The 23,221-nt window shown below is 33.7% G+C and overlaps 1 protein-coding gene across 1 annotated transcript in view; it reads left to right on the top strand.

Annotated features, from left to right (window-relative positions):
- Positions 1 to 23,221, top strand: part of LOC149077137 (uncharacterized) — a 49,100-nt gene that overhangs the window by 19,231 nt on the left and 6,648 nt on the right. Inside the window, exons 3-4 of the mRNA XM_089244867.1 lie at positions 22,029 to 22,130; positions 22,245 to 22,382. Coding sequence (XP_089100993.1) covers positions 22,029 to 22,130; positions 22,245 to 22,382 — 240 coding nt within the window. The remainder of the gene's footprint in view (positions 1 to 22,028; positions 22,131 to 22,244; positions 22,383 to 23,221) is intronic.

Below are 23,221 nucleotides of genomic sequence, written 5' to 3'. Positions count from 1 at the left end.
CGAGTCTGTTAACAATGACCGAATGATAACTATATCCGAAAAAAAACCCGTTTGCAAGTACGGTGATCATGCATACCATTTGGTTGAGTAGAACATGTGGCAAATACGGGACAAGTCCATTTCTTTCCCATATAATTGTTGCAAAATGTTCAATCATGCCATTTTTTTTTTCAATTCATTCTAAAACGAGACCTTTTCTCCTTTGAGATAAAATTTTGCATTTTTGTTATTCAGCCATCCTGAGGCGTTAAGAATGGAACTGTCTACCGTAAACCACGAATTACATTTTTTTTAATGTTCAATATGTTCTATAGATCCCTTGAAAAAGACTCTCAGAAAATAAATTTGAATCTGATCAACCGAAATGAAAGACCTTTTGTTTTGTCATACATTTCCTTTTTCATTACAAGGAAATGAATTTGCTTTCACTATTTAAAGTAAGTTTGGGGTTATACATTACCTTCAGTGCGCACAAAAAAAACTTTCGACGGGGGAAAAAAAATTAAACATTATCCGGGGTCATGATAACTACAAATGAATTTTTCTCCCATGTTATGATATTGGTCAGTTCCGTTCTTGGCAAAAGTGATAACAATACCCGGATCGTAACATTATCCGTCGTTCTAATAAGCAGCGTCAACTATAGTAATTTCTTCATCAAAAAAAAAAATTATAGCCATCAATAATATCGTCAGTTTCATTTCAGTCATTAATTTCACACTGAAATGAACATTCTTTCAAGAGAAACAATAAAATATGCAAAAGTACTTATCTGGTAGCATGGATGAATTTTCGCGTAAAACTGGAAGTCGGAATTCCAGTGCTTTGTTTTTTTTAACCCTTTAATCAGCAATGGCGAGATATCTTGTCTCCACAAAAGCTTCTTATTTTAGCATTGACATGCTCAGATACTTTGCAAAACAAGGATTTCTCAATGGAAAATCTTTTCCCATACCGCTTAGTTTGAAACTGCTGAAAATCAGAAGTGAGCTTTCTTCTGATTTCCAGTAGGTGCAGATTAAGAGGTTGTAACTTGCGTAATTAAAAAAGATATGGCATTTTAAAGGGCGCGTAGTGATTTTTAATTGACGCTTAGAGAATTAAGTAAAGGGGGCAAGTCTTCATAGGTCTGAAGGCGAAATTTTCAAAATCGAACTTCTGCAACCATGAGCAGTAAAAATAAATAATTTTTTTCAATCTTAATATCAGCCCTTTATCCGATTTCTTTTCGTGATGGTTGTTTCACGAATATGATATCCATACATTGCCCCAAAAACCTGGAAATTCTTTTCAGCTTCTGCTTAATAATTCACTAGTTTTTGACAAGAATTATGACCTGCGTGATGGATATGAACAATTTCCATCAATGGACGTTAGCCGGCTGTACGCAAATCACGTACCCATAGTCACTCACAGAACAATAAGCGCATCGCGTGTCGTTCTTATTTTCCTTAATCAGATATTTAAGGCGTGCTTGTGGTCCATTCCTTTTAATTATATTTTATTCGACATCTCATAATTATTTTAACGTCTTATTATTCCTCCCCTAAATAACATTCCTCTCCTCTTTTTATCCGTTTAAAAAAAATAATAATTTCAGGTAAGTAAACCATGGGAAAGCATCGATTGTAACCTAATTCGTGTGCGTCTCCAGACCTTTCGGGTTATTTTTATGACCTTCCATAACCATTTATTAAACATGTCATCCTTTTAATTACACCATGTTTCTCTGTTTCTCTACTAACCTCTTTTTTATTATTACTATTATTATCATTATTTCTGGTTCATTCCTTCGATTTTGCCGTCACGGTCAGCCATGATATTGATTTCGTTGTGGGTCGGTCGAGCCGACCAGACTGCGGACATAATTGCTCGGAATTTTCTGGCAGATCTCCAAATGGAGATTATTGACTAACTGCGCAGCAAATTATTATTTTCTTTTATTGACTTCATTTAATATGGAGAGAGGAGGGAAAGGCTATTTCATTTTTCTTTCGTTTTTTCTTTTATATACAATTTCATTTATTTTTAGAATCTGCGAAATAGTTCATCTTTGGATGCCTCTCAAAACGAATAAATGGGGAAATGTTTTGAGTCTCTCAGTCCATTTTTACATTCCGTTTGTAAATATATAAATGTTTAGTGCGTATGAAAACTGATGGAACATAAATTTCTTCAGAGCGTGTTTACTGGTATATGTCTGATTGGCTCTCATGCCTAATGGAACATTCATATTGGTTGCTGTTTGATGTATTTCTGTTCTAAACATTCCTTTGTGAATTATAGTGGTTGATTGATTTTCTTCTTTGTGCTCGGTAATTTTAGGATTGAAATATTCTGGGACTGTGCACAATACGGCAAGTGCGATCAATCGGTAATTATGCATAATCGTTATAATCGCCAACGATTATGCGTAATTCCTGCATCATAGGTAATGATGTGTATATATTGTTTATAATTTGTGTTAATTGCATTTTTAATTGGGATGCTGTATTTTTGAAATATATGACATCCATATTTTTATGGGCATCTTTTTATCAGCCACCTCGTTGGGCATTTTGTCTGTTGTGGCGTTGTATTTGTATTTGTATTTATATTTGTATTTGTATAAATATGAAGTAAATAATATGAAAATATAGATTCAACTCAACCTCTCATCATTTTTCCCGTACTTGATGCGTGCACTTAACTCATCTTTGCTGTATTTTACTGTAAAAATTCAATCTAATTTAAATATGAGTGAAGAAGATAAAACATAAAAATCATCATTAGAGTCTTCTAATGTTGGCTTTATTCATATGTAAAAATGTTTTCTAAGAAAAACATTTCAGTGTTTCTAAAAAACACTTCTAAGACTTTTAATAAATCAATATGAGAGGGAACAATGGTGAAAAGCTTTCTGTTTACTCCTATTTTCTGAGAAAACGTTTCATAAAGCATAATTTTTGCGAATTATATAAAAGCTTTCTGCTATATATAGCAGGCATTGCTCATCGCTATAATAGTGATTTTTTAATTAGAACGAATAAATTCAAAATAAATGAATTGAATTCAATTGAAATTTAGTGCATTCAACTCATTATTTCTTGCCTTGTTCATTTGCAAATGGCAATGAACATATTGGCACAATGGCATAGAAACATCATGATTGACCGAGCTCATCACTCTAGACTGAAATTTACACACAATTCCTGTAAATTTGAGTAGTTTCGTTGACGGCCTACCAATACGACAGGAGGATTATACATAATTCCCAGTTGTGTTATACCGCATCTATCATATGCTGGATTCGTGAGTGTTTTTCCATCTGCTCACTGTGACTAAAATCATTGTTTTCCGTTATGTCGTATCTTTCTTCGTTTATTACAGTGGACTGAAAGCATTTTTGCCTGTGATGTTTTACGGGGTTGAAAGAGACGATACTGAGCTATACAAAACCGCAAAAAAAAAACCGGCCCTTCAATTGTTTTAGTTTTAAAAAACTTGTCATAAACTTTAGGATGTTCTAATTATATTAAACAAAATAACGTAACTATTTTAACAGTTTTACTGAAGCTACAATCTGTAAATGCTTTCACAACGGATATGCACAAAAACACTAAAGAAATACCGTAAAACTTGGCTTCCTAACTTGTGTATTTTTAGAACTGCACTTACGTGATAGTCGGACGTTGTAATTATTTTCAACAAATTAATATAGTATCCTATAAGTTATATAAAAAGCATTTATGAACGCTGAAAAAGTCTCAAATGTTTCGAATGGGAGAAAATTTCTGTTGAAGTCAATTATGAAATATTGCGTAATGTTGTTTTTTTTTCGGCTTTATAATTATTATTTAATTGTCTCTAGATTCGAGTTCACGAACAACTGGGAAACTTTCAGATAGAAAATTAGTATTTGATTTTCAGAAAAAAAAAGATGGAAGAAAGTTGCAACACCCGTAATTAGTTTCCGTGCATTTCGTGATACCGGATTCACGCTTTGCAATATTCGACGAATTTTTTTGCTTATTTACAAATGCAACGTAACTTCCGCATTCATCACGGAAAGTAATTTCCTGCTTAGTTCCACTAATAACGTTTGATGAATTTATTTTATTTTTTATGCTTCTTTTAGCTTTTTTATAAAATTAGGAAGAAACTTCTTTATAAAGTAAGAGAGAGAGAGAGAGAGAATGAAAGCTTTATTGAAGGAATAAAAGGAAAAAAATTTGCATATGTAAAAAGATGTATTTTAGCTTCGAGTTCTTTTCTTAGTAAATATATCCCAAAATGTGCGGATTAAGAAAAACTGGATTTTTCTTTTCCTTAGAGTTTTATTGTTACTGATTCATCTTATTTCATACTTTTATGCCTGACGGGAAAACTCATTATGAATAAAGTGTATGAAAAATGTGAGTTGAAAATTAATCATGACTTTTCTGATAGACACCGGCACTTAAGTGGTATAAAAGCATTAACGTTTTTTTTTCGTCAAATTACTTTCAACATTTTTAAAATTACCACCTGATTTTTTTCAATTTAAGATATTCATAATGGTGATTTGAATTTTTTTTCAAGGATTTTAATGGTTATAAATAGAATTTTTTTTCTTTTTTTTTCATTTAGAAATATTGTCTTTAATTTTTCTCATATTTTCTTTTATTATTTTAAATTCAACCTTTACAAAATTGGTACGTAAAAAATGTTGATATGTATTTGAGCATGAGAAAGGCTTTATCTGAATTTTAAAGCTATTCGCTCATAAAATATCTCGAGATATTTTTCATTAATATTTTTTTTTAGTTGATAGTGTTAAAATACTTAATCCTTGGTATTCAAAATAGATTATTTTTATTTATCATTTGAAACTTTCTAGCGGTACACTAATCTCTACTTATTGAATAATCAAAATTCTTGAATTTGGTCGATGAAGCTAAAACGATTACAATATTTAATTAATATCCGGTTTAGATAGAAGAAAAAAATTATAACGAGCTTAATACTCTTAATATTTTATTATTAACTTAAGTGAATTAAAGGTTAATGCTTTAAAAATACGTTTTCTTAAATAAACATGTCTCACCTTAAATCGAAATTACTATCATTATTATACAGGGTGTCCTGTAAGTCTTGATTCAGCCTTAATCTCATCAAACGTTTGTCGTACAGGTATGGTTTTTAGTTTGAAAAATGCTCACTATGTGTTCAAAAATCACCCTGTATCAGTTTTGATGACAGTAAAACACAGTGCGCCACGGAATGAAAAATTTAAATTTTTATATGGACACCCTGTTCTAAAAATCCCCACCAGTACGTTTTTGTCCTGTCGAGACAAGGATACAACTTTTCAATCCGAAGTTAGAGGACAAGAAGGATCGTATAAAAACGTATAATTTCGTGACATACTTTATTTTTACTCGCAAAACTGGTGCAGGGTGATTTTTTGAACACATTTTGAGAATTTTTTTTAATTGAAGCCGTACCTTTACGACGAAAGGTTGATAGCCGAATTAGAACTTACGGGACACTCTGTATCACCAATAGTATTAACTACCATAATTAGTATCTTGCTATGATCCACGTGATTTCATTCATGAATCTTGAGAAGTAAAAATGTAGGCTGTGTGCATGTTTGTCAAGTTTTGTGAAAAAAATTCCGTTTCATCTATAAGTCTCTGAAAAATTATTTTTTGCAAACTAATTTTCAACTATATATTATTCAAAAAAGCTACAAAGTCGCAACGGTGTATAATCCACGCTGAGGAATTCCGATGCATTTTTAACGCATAATCCGCGGGTTACGCTCAGGAAAATACGGTATGTGTAATAATCACTATTTAGTAATTCTATGCTAAAGCCGGAGGAACATATCTCCGAAAATTTGAATTACCGGATAGCAAAAAAATTTGTAGCATGATCACTGTCATAGTTTTATCATTTCTGTAGAAGAAATAGTGGCATTCAGTCTTAATGTTTCATGTCTCATTGATAATACACTTAAAACTAAACCATTTAATGTAAAATATTTAAGCGGGGAAAACTAGTTATATAAATATATCTGACTCTGAACGATTACAATACAGGGATGAAAGTGAGAACCTAATGGGATAAGACGAAATTTCAGTATTTGTTTTGTTTTATTTAAATATTTCTTTCACATCTGAATGCAACAATCAAACTGCTGTCATTAATCACAAGAATAGTGTGATCCATTACTGATTAATAGCGAAAAAAAAAGCAAAAGGCCATTTTCCCATCTTAAAAAGTAAGTTTGATTTTGTGTGTGCGTGTTTGCGTGTGAGAGAATAATTTTTAATTATTAAATTTCTTTACATTGGTGAAGGTACTGCATATTTGTATATATTTAAAAATATATACTTTCAGCCTATGGTCTAATGGGGCATGTAATAATGATTTAGAGAAGGTGTTTCTGGTTTAACTGATGTATTATTTTTAAGATTTTCCACAAGGCAGGGTATGCAGGCTGTTCCAAATTGTTAGCACAGTAGTTATCGCTGCAACCGTTGACTTTAGAGAAACATGCTTTTTTAATTACAAAAAATTTCCAAATAATGTGCAGTTACTTGAAATTTCGAAGTTCGTTTAAAGGGTCGCATACAGAAAAGGTAAAGAAATATGGACCTTTTATATAAAGTCCCCGTGTGCTAAAACTTTCAATCATTGAAATGTAGATCCTGCTGCAAAAAGTCATTTACAAAGAATTCATATTTTTGAATACAATATTCATGGAGATATATATATAAATATGTTTATATATATATATACTCCATGCTACCATACTACCTTACACTATGTTTTGGCAACAGTTGCAAGTTTGTGCAATAACTGTGTTGGTTGCATCAAAAGTTTCCAGTCTCAGGGACTGTACACACAAATAGAATGAACTCAATCATCTTATTTTTTAATCACAATAAGTAACAATAAATTACATTATTTGACAATTCTTTTGGCAGTTGCAGAATGTTTATAACTGTGAATAAAATTCGCATTTCACGTTTAGTGATTTCGTTTAACAATATTTTTTGGGCTGTAATTGGTGACCTTTCTTGATCTGACAATTTTTTTTTCACTAGAATTTTGAAATTTTCTTTGAAAACTCACACTTGCATTTGGCAATTTTTTAAGATAATTGGTGATAACACGTATGGTAGGCGATTTCTCATATTTTTATAAGGTAAATATGGTGAGCCTAGGCATTTATCGTGTGTGTTTTGACACTTTTCTACCGGAACACCTTTCGCGGACCAGATGGAACTTCTTGGTAGACCGCATTTGGCTCTCGGGCCGGAGATTATGTATTTCTGCTCTAGATCATGATCAGTACTTGAGTGCGAACCCCACAATTTTATGTAAATTATTTGATTTATCAATTTTTTTAATGCGCCTACGACTTTTCGTCCGTCCTGTATATTTCGACTGTAAATCTTCATGATTATTACGTATATACGTATATATCCAGTTTTTAAAATATTCAATCATTTTCGAATCACGTATCAACTGTTCTATCTAATTTGCCCATTTGAGTACCTAAAGTCACCACGGTGTCAACAAAATACATTTTTTTCATTACTGTTCGCGATAAATTACTTAAGAGTATCCGCAGAAAATTCCACGCATAATGTCAAGACAGGCCCGTCATTTGGGGGGGGGGGGGGTCAAAGGGGGCCATTGCCCCCCTCCCCCGGCTTTTTTAAATACACTACAAATGGTATATATATGTGTACAAATATATATATAAGCGTACCTCTAGTACATGTTCTTTGCCCCCCCCCCTGGAAAAAGTTGAAATGACGGCCCTGTGTGTGTCAAGAACAATTTCATCTGTTGATTAGGTGAGTGCTCAATATGTATACACACGAGTATACAGAATGTCCAAAAAGTCTTTATTGGGCCTTCATCAACCGTTCATCGTAGAGGTATGGTTCCAATTTAGAAAATGCTGAAAATATGTTCAGAAATAACCCTATACGAGTTTTCAAAATGAAAACACAGTTTCTCACAAAATAAAAAAATCTAAATTTTTATACGGTCCCTCCCTCCATCCTCTAATTTTCAATGGGAAAGTCACTGCTGTGTCTCTTCTGAGGCCAATTAAAAAAAATCACGTTTTTAGATGCAATATTCGCTGAGATACCTGAATTCAAAAATCGGAAAAAATGTAAAAGAACATCGTAGTGACCTTGTCCGTTAGTGTAAATCGTTCTCTTCCCTCCGCCCTTTCCTCTGCTTTTTTTTTATTCAAATATCTCAGTGAATGTTGCACTTGGAAAAGTGCAATTGTTTTTGTTGTGCTCAAGAGAGATAGGGCAACAACAATTCTCTAATTGGGTTTTTTAGGACAGGATGACCAAATAAAAAGTTCATTTTAGTTTAGTTTAATTTAGTTTAATTTAATAATTATACTACCCCTTGGAATATCAATGGCGTATCTGAGGTCTATACATTACTGTATAATTTTTCTAAGTGGAACTGGAAGTATGCTTCTAGGATCAACGGCTCACGAGTTATTCCAAGATAAAGTGGCTTTCTCTTATGCACCCTGTATATTTCGGCAGCAATGCGTCATGATTGTCACTCACATATCCGATTTTAAAATTACATATTTAACTATTTTGAAATCAATTAGCACCTTTGAGTTCCTAAGATGATCACGGTATCAACAAAATACTTTTTCTCCATTACCTTTTTGTGATAAATTACTTGAGAGTACCTGCATAAAATCACACGCATAATGCCAAGAACGTCCTCATCTGTTGATGAGGTGAGGTCTCAATACACACACATACACGAGTATATACATTATACTTTCAAATGCAGGCTTTTATGCCCTAGATCTAGTGTTACTTAACGATGAAGTGAACTGCTTTAGAGAAAATCGTCTAGCCCATCGAGATTTCTTTCCAGAAGATGTAATAACTCGGCTCCTTTTTCTTTCTTGGTAACGGATCATTTGTTTCAAATCTCGGACGTCAAATTACGCTTATTATAAACTACTTTACTTGCATTTTTGACAGTCTTTTGGGCTATAGTTGGTGATAACCTGTATGGGTCACGATAACTCGTATTATTGTGAAGGAAATATGGTCAGCCTAGGCATTTACCATGCGACTCTTTTCTACCGGAACAGTTTTCGCGGACCGGACGGAAGAGCTTAAAGAGCCGCATTCGGCCCTCGGGCAAGAGATTGGGTATCTCTACTCTGAGTCATGATAAGCATTTCAGTGCAAAACGCAATCTTTTATGCCAATTTGTTGATTTGTTATTAATTTTTAATGCGCGTCCAGAACTTCTCGTCCACCCTGTATGTTTCGACTTCAATGCTTTATGATTATCACGCATATATCTAGTTTAAAAATTGGATATTCAATAATTTTTGAATCATATATCAATTGTAGCTCCCGATATAATTAGCACATACCTAGAGTGACAACGGTGTCAATAAAATCCTTTTTCTTTACTACCTTTTCGTGATAATTTACTTAAGAGCATCCGCAGAAAATTCCACGCATAATTTCAAGAACATCCTCATCTGTTGATGAGGTGAGGTCTCAATATACACACACATACACGAGTATATACATTATACTTTCAAATGCAGGCTTTTATGCCCTAGATCTAGTGTTACTTAACGATGAAGTGAACTGCTTTAGAAAATCGTCTAGCCCATCGAGATTTCTTTCCCGAGCTAAAGATGCATTAACTCGGCTACACTCTCTCTTTTCTCGGTAACGGATCATTTGTTTGAAACCTCGGACGCAAATTACACTCGGTTGGAGCATTTTTATTCTTGTTCTCAAACACACACAAGATATGCGTTACAGCTCCTTGTATTAATCTTAATTCAACGAGGTCTTTAACGGAGCTTAAATCCCGCTCATTAGTCTAACTTTTGTCTAGGCCTAACCTAATTTATCCGAAGGGCATCGGATTTCTTGGTTATCTATTATATTTTGCTTCCTTCTTAAGTTTTCCTTGAAAAGTTAAAGCGATGCAAACTTTCTAAGTGCTGGTAATTAGTTAAGTTGTCATTATTCATCTTGTTTGTAGAATATCCTCCCGGCACAAATTAATTTTTCACTAAATGATTTCGTGGAAAGAGTGTTAGCTTGTCTCGATTTGATTTCTTATTTTCTTCTTTCCTTGGATTATATAGAAATTTAGGGAATAATCCCCACCGCTAATTTAACAGTTTGTCGACATTTTATCTCTTGGTGCTCTCATTTTCAAACCATTGATATTAATCTTGTCATACTTCTTTAAAAATAATCTCTAAAGTATAAGAGTTTGATTTTTCTAATTCCCCGGCAGTTATAAGTAATTGAAGAGTATTTATTGCATTACAATCAGATGGTGGATTTATCTTTGAAAAATTTGTCCATTCAGGCAATTTATTTAATAGAATTCCAATATGATGAACGTGTGTTCCACTTTTTTTCGTATTTATTTCAGTAAAACTTCTCTTAACGGACACCCCTCAGATGCGATAATTCTGTTTTACCCAAATAATAATTTCCCAAAAGTATATTTATATATTTTTTCCCTTACCAACCCGTGATTAACAGTCATCCCTCTTTCACGGACGAGTTAATTTGTCCGACCGCTGTCCGTAAAAGAGAGATTTTACTGTAATAGAATAACCTCTGAATTTTCTTCTATAACAAACATGTTCGGGAAGTTCGGTTGATATGGAATAAAATTTTTAATTTTTCGATTATTTCAATTTAAAACATGCTAGAGAAACCTGAAACTTAAATTTCTATACAATAAAAAAAAGAGTTGTTTCTTTTCTTTGCATTAACAAGTGTATTGCATTTAAAAATACTATTATAACTAAGGAAAAATGCATTTAAAAAAATCGTTTTCGTGGGCTAATTGCGAATAGTTGTTTAATATGGAATAACAGGGGGGTTTCAAAATAAAGAAAACTATTACCAATTAATCAGAAATAAGATTTATTGAGTCTATGACAATTAAAAATAAAATTGTTATCGTATGTTTCTTGTAGTTGATGATGCGGTGGTGTCATAGTCTATTTACAAGTTATCGCAAACGCAATCTTCCTATTCTGCCCGCAATAGATTCACGGTGGCACGCATTATTTCTAAATCTTTCCTCTTCTATCTTACTAAACTTTCTATCTTGAAGAGTTGTTCTATCCCAACTCAGGGGAAACTTATAGTATTCCATATTATCCGGCATACCATCATTAAAAAGTACCTCCTAAGTACCTAAGGCATACCATCATTGTGCTTAGTTTCGAATTATTGGGCACATTTCCAATGATTGATAAACACCTTTGAAAACTTGCCTGAGTAAATTTATGAGTGGAAGAGGAAAATAAAATATTTCTTCCTTTTGAAGCTGTGATGATGGTGACAAACGACTGAAATGACTCTACAGCATCACAGGGGCACTTTTTAGTTTATCACTGTTCCACTTAGGGGTCATACCTGAAGTTGGAGAAAACCCGGCACAATATTACCCGATTGTTCCACATATTCGAACACTCCATAAATCTCAACTGTTCATAATTCCCGCACTTCCTATATATCATAAGTAAGACAGAAAATCTGCTAGTGTACTGAGGAAAAAATGTAAAATTTAGTTTTCTGGAATTTCTTTCAGAAGAACGAAAAAAAAATTGTAGTATTTTGTTTTTCATGTCATTAATAGGAATAATAATTGGAAAATCGTTATAAATGGATTCGAAACGAACATTCTTTTTCCTATTCATTAATTTTCAAATCTATTTAATTTCAAAGTAACTTATAGCTTCCGTCTTTATTAATCTCAGGACGGGAAAAAACTTGATGGATTATTTCTATAAATTTAATAATTGTAACAATGCTGGAAATACATTGGTTGTTGTCGCAAGTCATAAATTTTGAAAAATTTTCTAAAATATTCTACAGAATATAGTTTTTCATCAAAGAATTTCAATCGACTGAAGTTTCTTCAACCCCAATTAACTTTACAAAAGTCGATGGATTTAAATTTTCTGTTTATATACTTTATTTTCATTTTCATCACTGATTTTACTTATAATGATTCGATTCATCAAATCATCAAATTCAATAAACTAAAAAAATATCACCTCGATTCTAATACAATAGTCATTATAAAAAAAATAATAATAACAATAACACTAAACTCGCAATGAATTAATTGAAAAGAAAAAGATAAGTTGTGTTTGTATAAGATTAAAATATAAAATCTTTCAGAAATATATTTTTCAACTTTTACACAACATTTTGAACAAAGCTTAAATTAATCCATACATGCAAGGAGAAACAAACACATTCATTTAAATTAATAACATGAACTGACAATAACAATAATTTTAAATTGTGACAAGAAGTTCTTTGGAAAAAAAATTTAGCGAGGGGAAAAAAATGATCATTCAACAGATGATGAAATTATTTGCGTCTTTTTATGTTCGAATTCTATCAAAACAGTTTAAATTGAATAAAATCGATCCAAAATATTTGAATAATGAAGCTTTTTTTTTCTCTTGAATTTTTAAAAATAATTTTCTTTCATTTTTAAATAATTTTCGTTTTTCTTTAAAATTTATTTCTTTTCGCGTCCGTTTCATAATAATCGTTCCCAAGTGGAGAAAAAATAAATAAATTGAGCTGATGTTTCGAAACACGTATTAAATTTCTTGTTAAATTTTATTTCTTTTCCAATTTTTCATCATTTTTTTTTTTCCATGGAAAAATTTCCTTTCTATTTATTTATTTATTTTTTTAAGTTAGGAAAACGAAATGAATGCCTTTCCACTCAAGCTAATAATCTTTTAGATGTTTTCTTTTAGTTTCAAAGGGGAGAAAATATTCTTTCTATCCCATAATGCATTTCTCTTGTTTTTTTTTTTTGTTTTTTTTTTTGTTTTTTTTTCGTGGAGAAACATTTGAGCCATAAAAGTGAATGAAGCCACCAAAATGATGAATGCAGAAAATTTTGAATGAAAAAACAAAATATGCACGTCATTATTTTACCTTTGTTTACTCGAAAAATATATTCATGCATAAATATTTTTTTTGTTTACCACAAAGAATTAGGATTATTAAGATTTTATATATTTTTCGGGAAAAATGTTTTCCGCTTTCTTGGAAAATCCCTTCAAAAATGTTTAATCTTTCGCACAACAAACATTTTTTTCACACATTTCATGCATTTTTTTTTTTCAAGAGTAAGTATGTAATTCTACATTCATTATTAAATCCATCATGAATGTTAAGGTTCGATATTCCCCGATCTTATAGCGGTTGCTGACTGAATTTGTTTTTAATTGGAATAATATTATATTATTATATTATAATACAGGGTGTTAATGTTATTATATTATAATACAGGGTGTTAATGTTATTATATTATAATACAGGGTGTTAATGTTATTATATTATAATACAGGGTGTTAATGTTATTATATTATAATACAGGCTGTAAGTGCTAATGTGGCCATCTCATCAACCGAATGTCGTAGAGGCAGTTGATGGTAAATTGGTGTGATTCTAATTTAAAAAATGCTCAAAACGCTTTCAAAAATTACCCTGTACCAATTCTAAGAGTGCGAATACAGTGTGTCACAAAACAAGTAAATCTAAATTTTTATACGTTCCCCTTGTCCTCTAACTCCCAGTTAGGAAGTTGTAGCCCTGTGTCTTTTCTGAGCCCAACAAAAAAGCCTTATGTTTTTAACTGCAATATTCTCACTGAGATATTTAAATACCGGGGAAAAGTTGGGTAGAGGCAGCATAAATGAGAGAAAAGAGTGTTTCCCGTTAGTTTTTGCTGTTGTTCTCCAACTTTTCTCCGATTTTTTAATTAAAATATCTCTTCGAATATTGCAGTTTTGGGATCTCTTTTGTTAGATTCAGAAAAGATAGTACAACAATTTTCTAATTAGAAGTTAGAGGACAAGGGAACCGCATTAAAAATTCAGATTTTTTTTATTTTGTGGCACACTGTATTTACATTTTTGAAACTGATACAGAGTGATTTTTGAACACATTTTAAGCATTTTTTAAATCGAAACCATACTCTGCGACGAACGGTTGATGGGCGAAGGTAAAAATTAGGACTTACAGGACACCCTGTATAACATAATAATATTTTAACAATAGTATTGTTGATGTGTTATTTCGGCTGACCAACAACATTGAAAAATACATTCACTCGTTGCTGATTTCTGCCTTCTTCAGATGGCAGCACTTTCTCATAACGCATAATGAAATAATATTCTGGTGTGATGGCTTTTAGAATTTGTGAGATATTAATTAATTGATGGTTCTTCATTATCTATGATTGTTTTCTACATAAAACCATTTTTCTATGAATATCTATAATTTACCGAGGTCTCGCACTAAATATGTATTCAGAACACTCACTGACAACAATTCATCAACAGAAAATTCATCAAAAGAAAAATTCATTGGAAATTCTTGAACGAGAGATCGAGTGAGTGACCCAGTTAGTGAGCGCTAGTAAAAGAGTAGGTAAATCTAGGAGTGGCCGACTGAGTGAGCAAGTGATTTGATGAGTGAGTGAGAAAGTGATTGACCGAGTCAGACAGTGATTTGCCGACTGAGTGAGCAATTTATTGGTCGAGTGAGTGAGCAATTTATTGGTCGAGTAATTGAGCAAGTGATTTGCAGAATGAATAAGCAAGCGATTGAACGATTGAAAGGACAAGTGAGTGGGTGAGCAAGTAAATGAACAAGTGAAAAAAGAATTAAGTGACAGATTTTTTCAATGACGAGTTGAGTGAGCAAGTGATTAAGAGTATAATCGAATCAGTAAACAATTGAATAAATGAGCAAGAGTTTTTGCGCTAGCGACTGCATGAGAAAATGTCCTAGTCATTGATCAAGATGGTAGGTTAGCGAGCGACTAATTAATAGAGTGACCAAGTCACTCATTCACTACGAACTCTATTGTTCACACGATATTTTGTTCGCTTACTGAATAGCTCATTCACTTGCTCACTAACGTACTTGCTTACTCGCCACTCATCATGTCACATACACTCGCTCGATTTCTCACTTACTTTCTGACTGACTCGCTCAACCACTCTCTCATTTGACCAGCTCGGTCACTCACTCGATCTCTCGGTGAACTGTTTTTTGTGAGTGTTCATGTCGATGATTTTTTCCCCCTTCAATCGACTTTCTTTTTTATGAATTGTGTTGTGATGGAGTTTTGTCGGCGAATTATTGGTATTAAAACTTCCGTGGATGGAGTAAATCGGTGTTCTTGAACGTTTTTACCGCTGCCGACCGGTAAATTGGTTGAACTATTTTACGGACGGGCGAAAACGGGAGAATGAATTTGCGGACCCGTCAAAGATGAATAATTGGAAGAAATAATTTGCAGATCGAAAAAATAAAGTAAATGGGGGAGGTAGTTTGCGGATCGGCAAAAATAAAAAATAGTTTGCGGACCGGTAAAGAAACTAGATAAAGGGTAGAACGAGTTTGTGGTTCGGCAAACAAAAAGAAAATGAATGTGAAAAACGATTGGCGAACCGACAAAATATTTAAATAAATAGGACAAATAGTTTGCGGACTGACGAAAAACTAAATAAATGGGAGAAATAGTTTGCGGACCGGGAAAGAAAGTAAATAAATGTGAGAAATGGTTTGTGGATCAGCAAAAACTAAATAAATGGCAAAAATAGTTGGCGAACACGGAAAAAAACGAAATAAACGGGAGAAAACAGAATGAAGCCTACTCCACTGAAAAAGTTATGGTAGATTAAAGGATGTTTTTTTAATAATTCCTGCTGTTCCGCTTAAGGCTGGTCATCCACTGGGCAGCGACAATGCGCTGACAAACTACGCGAGTGACAACAGCCGACATTGTGTCAGACGACTCGGGGCGTCTGACGATGTCCACTGAGAGCGACCTTTAAACGCTACTCAGTTCGAGACTGTACACCGTGCAGACGAGTGCATTCGTTAATAATTTTAAGGAAGTATGGAAAAACTAAAATTTTTGACAAATGGATCCAGAGGACCTGTATTTCTAAAATCCATCTCTTTTATAAGGCATCTTACACAAACTCGGAAAAAGTGATCGTGTTGTGAATAAATGAATGAGTAACAATTAATCAGTTGTTACTTATACTATCACAATCCATGAACGGCAGTTATCAAATTTCCAGCTTCTCTGTTCACGCAGGAAAGGAGCGGGAAGAAAGAGAAAAGAGCGTAGAGTGGATATAAGCATGAAAAAAAAAGAGTAAAAAACCGCATTGCGCGTGTGCAGAGCCGGCAAGTAGCGTAAGATCCCGAATTTTTCGGATCTGCCAATCGCCTGCTACTATTACCGCTCAAAATCGTTTTTAGTAGAAGACGTTTCCAAACTTTCTACGCTATGGGATCGATCTTGCGAATACAGACAATTGCGTGAAACTTATTTATCGCTTCAAGTCGTTTCCAGTGGATGACCGTCCTCAATCGAAGCTATTCTAGAACTATGTTCAAATCGCACATTATCTCACTACTGTTTTTTGACTTCAAATTCAATAACATTCTGGAATATGATACTAAAAATATAAATGCTTCCCTTTTTTTAGGAAAGTATACATTTTTATAAAAAAAAAATATTTTTTCGATGAATAATTTGAAACTCGCTAACGAGGAAATTATCCCCTAATGATGAAGGTTGTTAATAGAAGTTATGAAACTTTTAGCATTCCGTGTAGCGAAGGCAGACTTTTTAGCACGTCGACAACAAAAATTACTGCCGTAAAGCAATTTAAGATCGTTTTTTCTAGGGTTTTTTTTTTTTAACAGGGCATGTTGAACGATCATCAATCTCAGTAGCAGCGGAAGAAATAAATAATGAAAAAAAAAAAGCATTGACCTTTTCTCTCGGTTATCGTTTTTTTGCTGTGAAGGCTGACACAGCTTTTACAGTCGACTGACACCCAATGTCCTCACAAATCGAACCGCTGGAAACGAGTTTATTTTGATAAATTGCTTGTGTCGACTGCACCTCCTCCTTGACTACCTTGTAACATTTCCAATTTGTTCGGACTGACTTGTCATTTAGTTTTTCCTCCATTCCTTTTTTTTTTTACATTATTTATTGTCAGTATAGAAAATTTCTTACTTCTCGAACAGTGACGAACGTTTGTTAACCAAACATGTCAAGTTAGAACTCCATAACATGTCGACTTTTATCCTGTCACTGATTTAACGTATTTACATATCGATTCGTTCCTATTTTTTGAAGGTTGGTTTTCTTTCAAAAAAAAAAATCGATGGATTAATAAATCAATTTAATTAACAAATTATTTACTGACGTTGCATTTTCGTAATGCTTCGTTTAAATATTTTTCAATGCAATTTTTCATTCATTTTTTTCATAAAGAATAACACTGCTCAACACTGATTTTGAACCCAAAGATTTTTCAGTGACTTCACGGTGATCTTGAGGCACTGATTCCGAATCTGGCATTGATTTTGTCGGATTGACTCTAGTTTCTGAGATAAAGTGGAAGTTAAATTTCAATGGTTACACATAAGCAGCATAAAAATCACATTCGATGTGTTCGAAATGTAAATCAATAACGAACTTGATAGCAATAACAATAAATAAAGACCACTGATATCTGATCGTAATATACTGTACATGTTGTAATATATTCAATAAAATAGGGAAAGAAATGAAAGTAAAAGCTCGTTGCAAAAATTAGAAACTGTAGACTATATTGAAATGTTTATAGTATTATCTTAAGGCCAAAATATACCTTAAACCTTTAAAATTTATTTCAGTAATTTAATGGTTTTAAAGTATATTTGGGCTGAAAACACGGCCGTCTCTATAACACAGCCTACCCCTATTTTCTTAGATACTAAATGTGCAACTACAGAATGTGCGTTTTTTTTTAAAATTTTAATGTTTCATTGAGGGAGTGATTTTTCGGTGAAAATTCGAAATTGTCCCAAGCATGGGCACTTGACTGGGCTAAATAAGCTGAATATTTACTGCCCAAAAAAAGTAAACTAAGAACAATGCTAATCACATACAAAATATAAAAACTATTATCATCACCTTAAAAACAGAGTCACCATCTCGGTAATTTCATGGCAACCGAAAGCATTTTCAATGAGAGTCATTACCACTATTTTGGCAGAACGTGGGAAAATCAATATCAATCCATCCTTCTAAAAACCTGGAAATATTTTATTGTCATACATGAGTAATTCAAATACGTCTAAGAATATATTCGCCGAGTAAAAGCTATTTCCTATATAACGCGTATTTATTTATTTAAAAATGCTGGGGCGTTCACTTTCCCATGGTGTTGAAATATTGCTTTGAAATATTTATTTGGTGGCTGGAACTTTTCTCGGCTGTAATAAGCGGAAACCTTTTCGGGATAACAAAATAAAAGCATTCTCGTCGTTTCTCGTTGGGCATTTAATGTACCACACCTTACTTTTATTTTATGTTTTATGTATTTTTTTTTCCTCTCTATTTCGTGACATGACTTTAGAAACACTTTCGTATTATAACATAACATACAGCAACGTTGAGGGTTTTTTTTTTCTCGCGTTTCGAGAGTAGAGTCTGGAAATTGCTTCCATAAATGTTGTTCATTTCGATTTTTATTCTTTTTTATGAAAAAGTAAAGAGTGTCTTCCTTAAATCAGATGCGCTCGGGGATAAGTGCTACAAAAATAAAAAAAAGGTGGATTTAACATAAGCCCTTAGGATAACATCCTTACTGTACCGAAGAAAATGTTTATCGCAGCGATTTTCAACCTACTCCATCTCGTGGAAACACCTAAAAAAATAAATTACATAATGTCAGATTTATTATGTAACCGGGCTGGACAAATGCATTTTTTACATTTGTCCTGGAGCTGGACGGGGCAATTTTTACATGCCCAAGATGATCGGGCATGTACGATGGAACTTCGGTTAACGAGCTCAATTCGTTCCACCAGCGTTCTCGTTATCCGAACAGCTCGTTATTCGAATCAAACTTTCCCGTAGGAAAATAGAAACTCGGATAATTCGTTCCACAATTATTCATTCACATAAAAATTACACAATAATAATAATATACATAATACAGTAAAATACACATATAAATAACGCCATAAATAAGCATACAATACGATAATGTTTACAAACATCATTAGGGTGCGGTAGCCCGGTCGATAAGATGCTTGCCTAGACTACCAAAGGATGTTTAAAGGTGTCGCGAGTTCGATACCCGGTTCGTCCTTAGAAAACTTTCTCTGACACAGCGGTACAACAAAAAACGGTGACTTGACCGCAGTAAAAATTTCTACTGCAGGGAGTTTCCCCCATCGAGGGGTTAGCGCACAAACCTCTCGATGAGTATAAAAAACAAGCCTGCCAATCGGCAATAAATTGTAGGTCCCGGTCTAATTAGCCCTCGTGTGCAGAAAATGACTGTGGTGCGACAAAAATGATCAAACATTATTGACTATTAACTTTCTCTAAACGACGAGAGAGATTGATTGGTGATGACGAGAGAGCGGACGACTATTGTTTAGGACAGGCATTAGAGACAGACGGACGGATTTACAGACTCCTTGTTTACAAACTTTTTTTTTGCATGACTTTCAAAAAGAGCCTTATCCTATGTGACACTTGCATTTTCCTCTGTTTTATGATTTCTAGGAAATGGTAAATTGCAGTGTTCGTTGCTCGCACACTGCTACAGCTTTATTTGGGTTGTTCTTTTCTACGGTTTTGCACATATTCCCACATTCTACACATCTCTCTAATCTCATTTAATGTAAGAGCGACATCGCCTTATTTCTCTCTTCTTCAGAAGAGATACCGTCCATAAACTCTTGCAGGTGCGTGAAAAAGAGATCCATCACTTCATCTACCGTCAACCCCCTAGACATTTTCATCACTTGTTCTTGAATGCCATCCTCACGCACCCCCAGTCCATGGTCTTACCCAATCACACAAATTCTTCGACATGTAGTGGCTCCTGTTCATGAGCTAGCCCTTCAAAGTCACCGTTCAATAATTCAAATCAGTCCAGTCTTCCCCACAAGCAGAATTTGAAAAAAAACTTCCAGCGCAGTTACGCATGGCTACAAGGCTACATCTCAAGTTTCTTATCGTAAATATTCACCACTCGCACGTGTGTTAATTTTCCGAATGAGGTACGCTTACCGGAGACTTTAGGGGAGAATATTATCCGCAATTCCATAACACGAGTGTGAGCGGAAGCAAAAAATCATCAGCTCAGTTGTGATAACGTGAAAATAAATGAACAAAGCGCAAATTTTTGCTCGCAATACGAATCATCGTTCGTTAGTCAAAATTTGTTCAAAATTGTTGTCGTTATGCGAATTACTCGTTAACCGAAGTTCCACTGTATTTTTTTTTCGACTACATGCCCAAGGCTAGCATGTAAAAAAGAAAATTCAACACCTGTTTTTTTTTCTAATTAATTTTTTCATCGGCGATGATGCAAATGTTCCTACACACTTGCAAGAGATTTAACAGAAATTGCTTTCTTTGGCAGCCACGATGCTGAAGTGTATTTAACATATTTTGACCTATTTTTACTGCCTTAATATCTTAATATTTAGCCGCTACGGAAGAAAAATGCATGTAAATATATGATATAGCATGTAATGCTTTGAATTTGGGATCTTGCTGTTAATGATTGGATAAAAACAAAACTATCCGTTATAAGTCTGAAAGTAAAATAGTTACTTGTTTTAAATCAACGTGCAGCATTAAAATGAACAGCATGTGGTATGGAAGTATACATTTTTTTTATTTTTGTGCTACTTACCGATGTAAATTTTACGCGACAAAATATCGGTTACTAAGTATTTCACCTTTGCTGCAGGAATCGATTCCGCTGTGAACTTAAAAATACAGTGACCGATATTATGGTGTATGGAATTTATGTCGGTATATGTAGCATAAAAATTAAAATTAATTTACTTTAAAACCAACAATCATTTTATTTTAAGAATTACAATTGTTAGTTTTGTTTTTATTCAACAGGTGGCAGCAGAAGGTGGCTATCTTGACGTGGTTTCCGTATTTATTAATATCAAAGTTTTCTTCCTAATACTTTTTTTCACGCCGGTTCTTCAAATTATTTTTCCGATTTATGTCCATTCATGAAAATGTTCACTTGATTTTAGTAGTCTACAATGCGAAAAATGTTAAACACCGAACTAAAATATACAAGACTTAGGTATTTTTGGCTATTGCGTTGCACAATTGGCACTATAATGCCCTCTGAAAAAGAAAAAAAAAACTTTCAAGATGCGCCGGTTTTAATCAGGATTGGTCTTGGTTTGGTTCCCTTGATTGGGTTCACGTCTATAGAAATTGAGGGCTAGAAATATACTTGGAAATCCTGTTATGTTTTTCTTGGAATTTTAAGATATGTGCTGTTATCATTCATGAAGATTGCATACAACACAATAAATATTCATTGATGTACATGATCTACAAAGATGAAATCGGTCATAATCATAACAGTCGGAAGTGCTCGGCTTCAAACTATCAGTGAAAATAGACACCGTCATAATAATATTATGCCACTTCGCAGTCGAGTGGTTAGGGAAGTAGCCTCTCACTGTGCAGGTCTCTGTTCGAATCCCGGTTCGAGGACATGGATGTTGTCTACTAAAACTAGCAAATTCCCTGGACGGATCATGCTGATCCCTTGGGAATACGTGAGGATCACGTCATTTAAAAGTAAATAAATAAACACATTTTTCAGATAATACCATCACAACCCCACCAGCGTATATTCTTCCAGCAATGGTTGCAGTCATCATCTTGAGCTTTCGTCCTCTGATACGGCAGCAGAAATTCATTCCACGCGTCTTGAAAGCGTTTCACGTGTTTTTTTTATAGAATTTTGCTCCAAACCGCAACAACCATCATCTTTTATTGTTGTTAACAAGATCTAAGTGTATGTTATATTTCTATTATAAGTACTAAATTATGAAATTCCTAAAGAATATATTTTTTTTTCTCAATAGAAGACGATCGATCTCAGATGAAAGATGATGGATTTTACGTGAAACCGTGCATTTCATACTTATCAAATGAAGACATCGTCTCTGTAGATGCATGGCTAAATAGTAAGCTCGAATCACTTTTCTATAAGCTGAAATTATTATGAGGAACCGAGTTTTGGCCCAACTCTTGCCGAGAATATTAATATCCTCATCGTCAACTCACTAAATTTGTTTCAGGGATGAGAAATTTGGCGATGTCATGCTCAATTGTTTGTCTAATACTGCTCGGCACCTCAGCACTTCTGGGTCTTCTGGGCATCTACAAGAAACAGATAAGCACGATCATGGTCACAGGTGTCATGTATAGCCTGGCAGGTAACGAATCGATTTATTCTCGTTTCTTATTGTTTTTCGTTGAATATTAATTTTTTCTCCAGATTGTCTTGGTTTATGAAGTTGTTAAACACACGTAATAACTGCTTAAATAAACGTCAACATTTATACTATTTTGTGGGGAAATGAAGTTAAATTCCATTTATATTTCACCGTTATCCATGGTCTAGTTTCCCATGTTGGAATCATCGATTTCACAATGTAATAGCTGAAATTATAATTTCGTCCTTAAGCAATAAACGTACAATATGTTATAGTAGTATAAAAAAAATGTCTATATAAAAACCAGCTAAATAGATAAGAATTCCCAGTTATTTCAGTGCCTTCAACACCAGCTTAAAAGCTTTGTAATAGCCGGTTTCCAGAGACTGGCAAAATCCCTATCTCCCTTTGGCGAAGATGGATGGCTCCAAAACACAAGAGAGATAGATAAGAATGGAAAATTCTGCAAAGAAAAACATTATGTTTATTCACCGTCCGCCCTTTACGTCCACTGATTAGCTCTGCCCGAGATATTGGCCTGGATCCACGTTTAGCCAGAAAGTGGTGTACCTGTCGTGTTTTATACTATGATTTTTTTTTTATATCATTCTTCAGGAACACCTATAACGGCCCCTGGTGGACCCATGTGTCAAGATGGGGGGGGGGGGGGGGGGGAAGGAGTCTGGCAATCACACAACTCAAATGTGCTTATCACCAACGTAAGAATCACCAAAATACCACACGTGCACACCTTTGACGCTAAAACAAAAGCATGAATGAGAAATCCCTCTCTTAAAACAGTGAGATGAACAACTAAAATGTAAAATAATCCACGTGAA

Source organism: Pholcus phalangioides, unplaced genomic scaffold (assembly GCF_987345545.1).
Source record: "Pholcus phalangioides strain wild (caught in Gottingen) unplaced genomic scaffold, Ppha-v1.0 ptg000015l_1, whole genome shotgun sequence".
NCBI lineage: Eukaryota > Metazoa > Arthropoda > Arachnida > Araneae > Pholcidae > Pholcus > Pholcus phalangioides.
The sequence above is the reverse complement of the archived record's forward strand: the minus strand, read 5'-3'. Positions and strand labels throughout refer to the sequence as shown.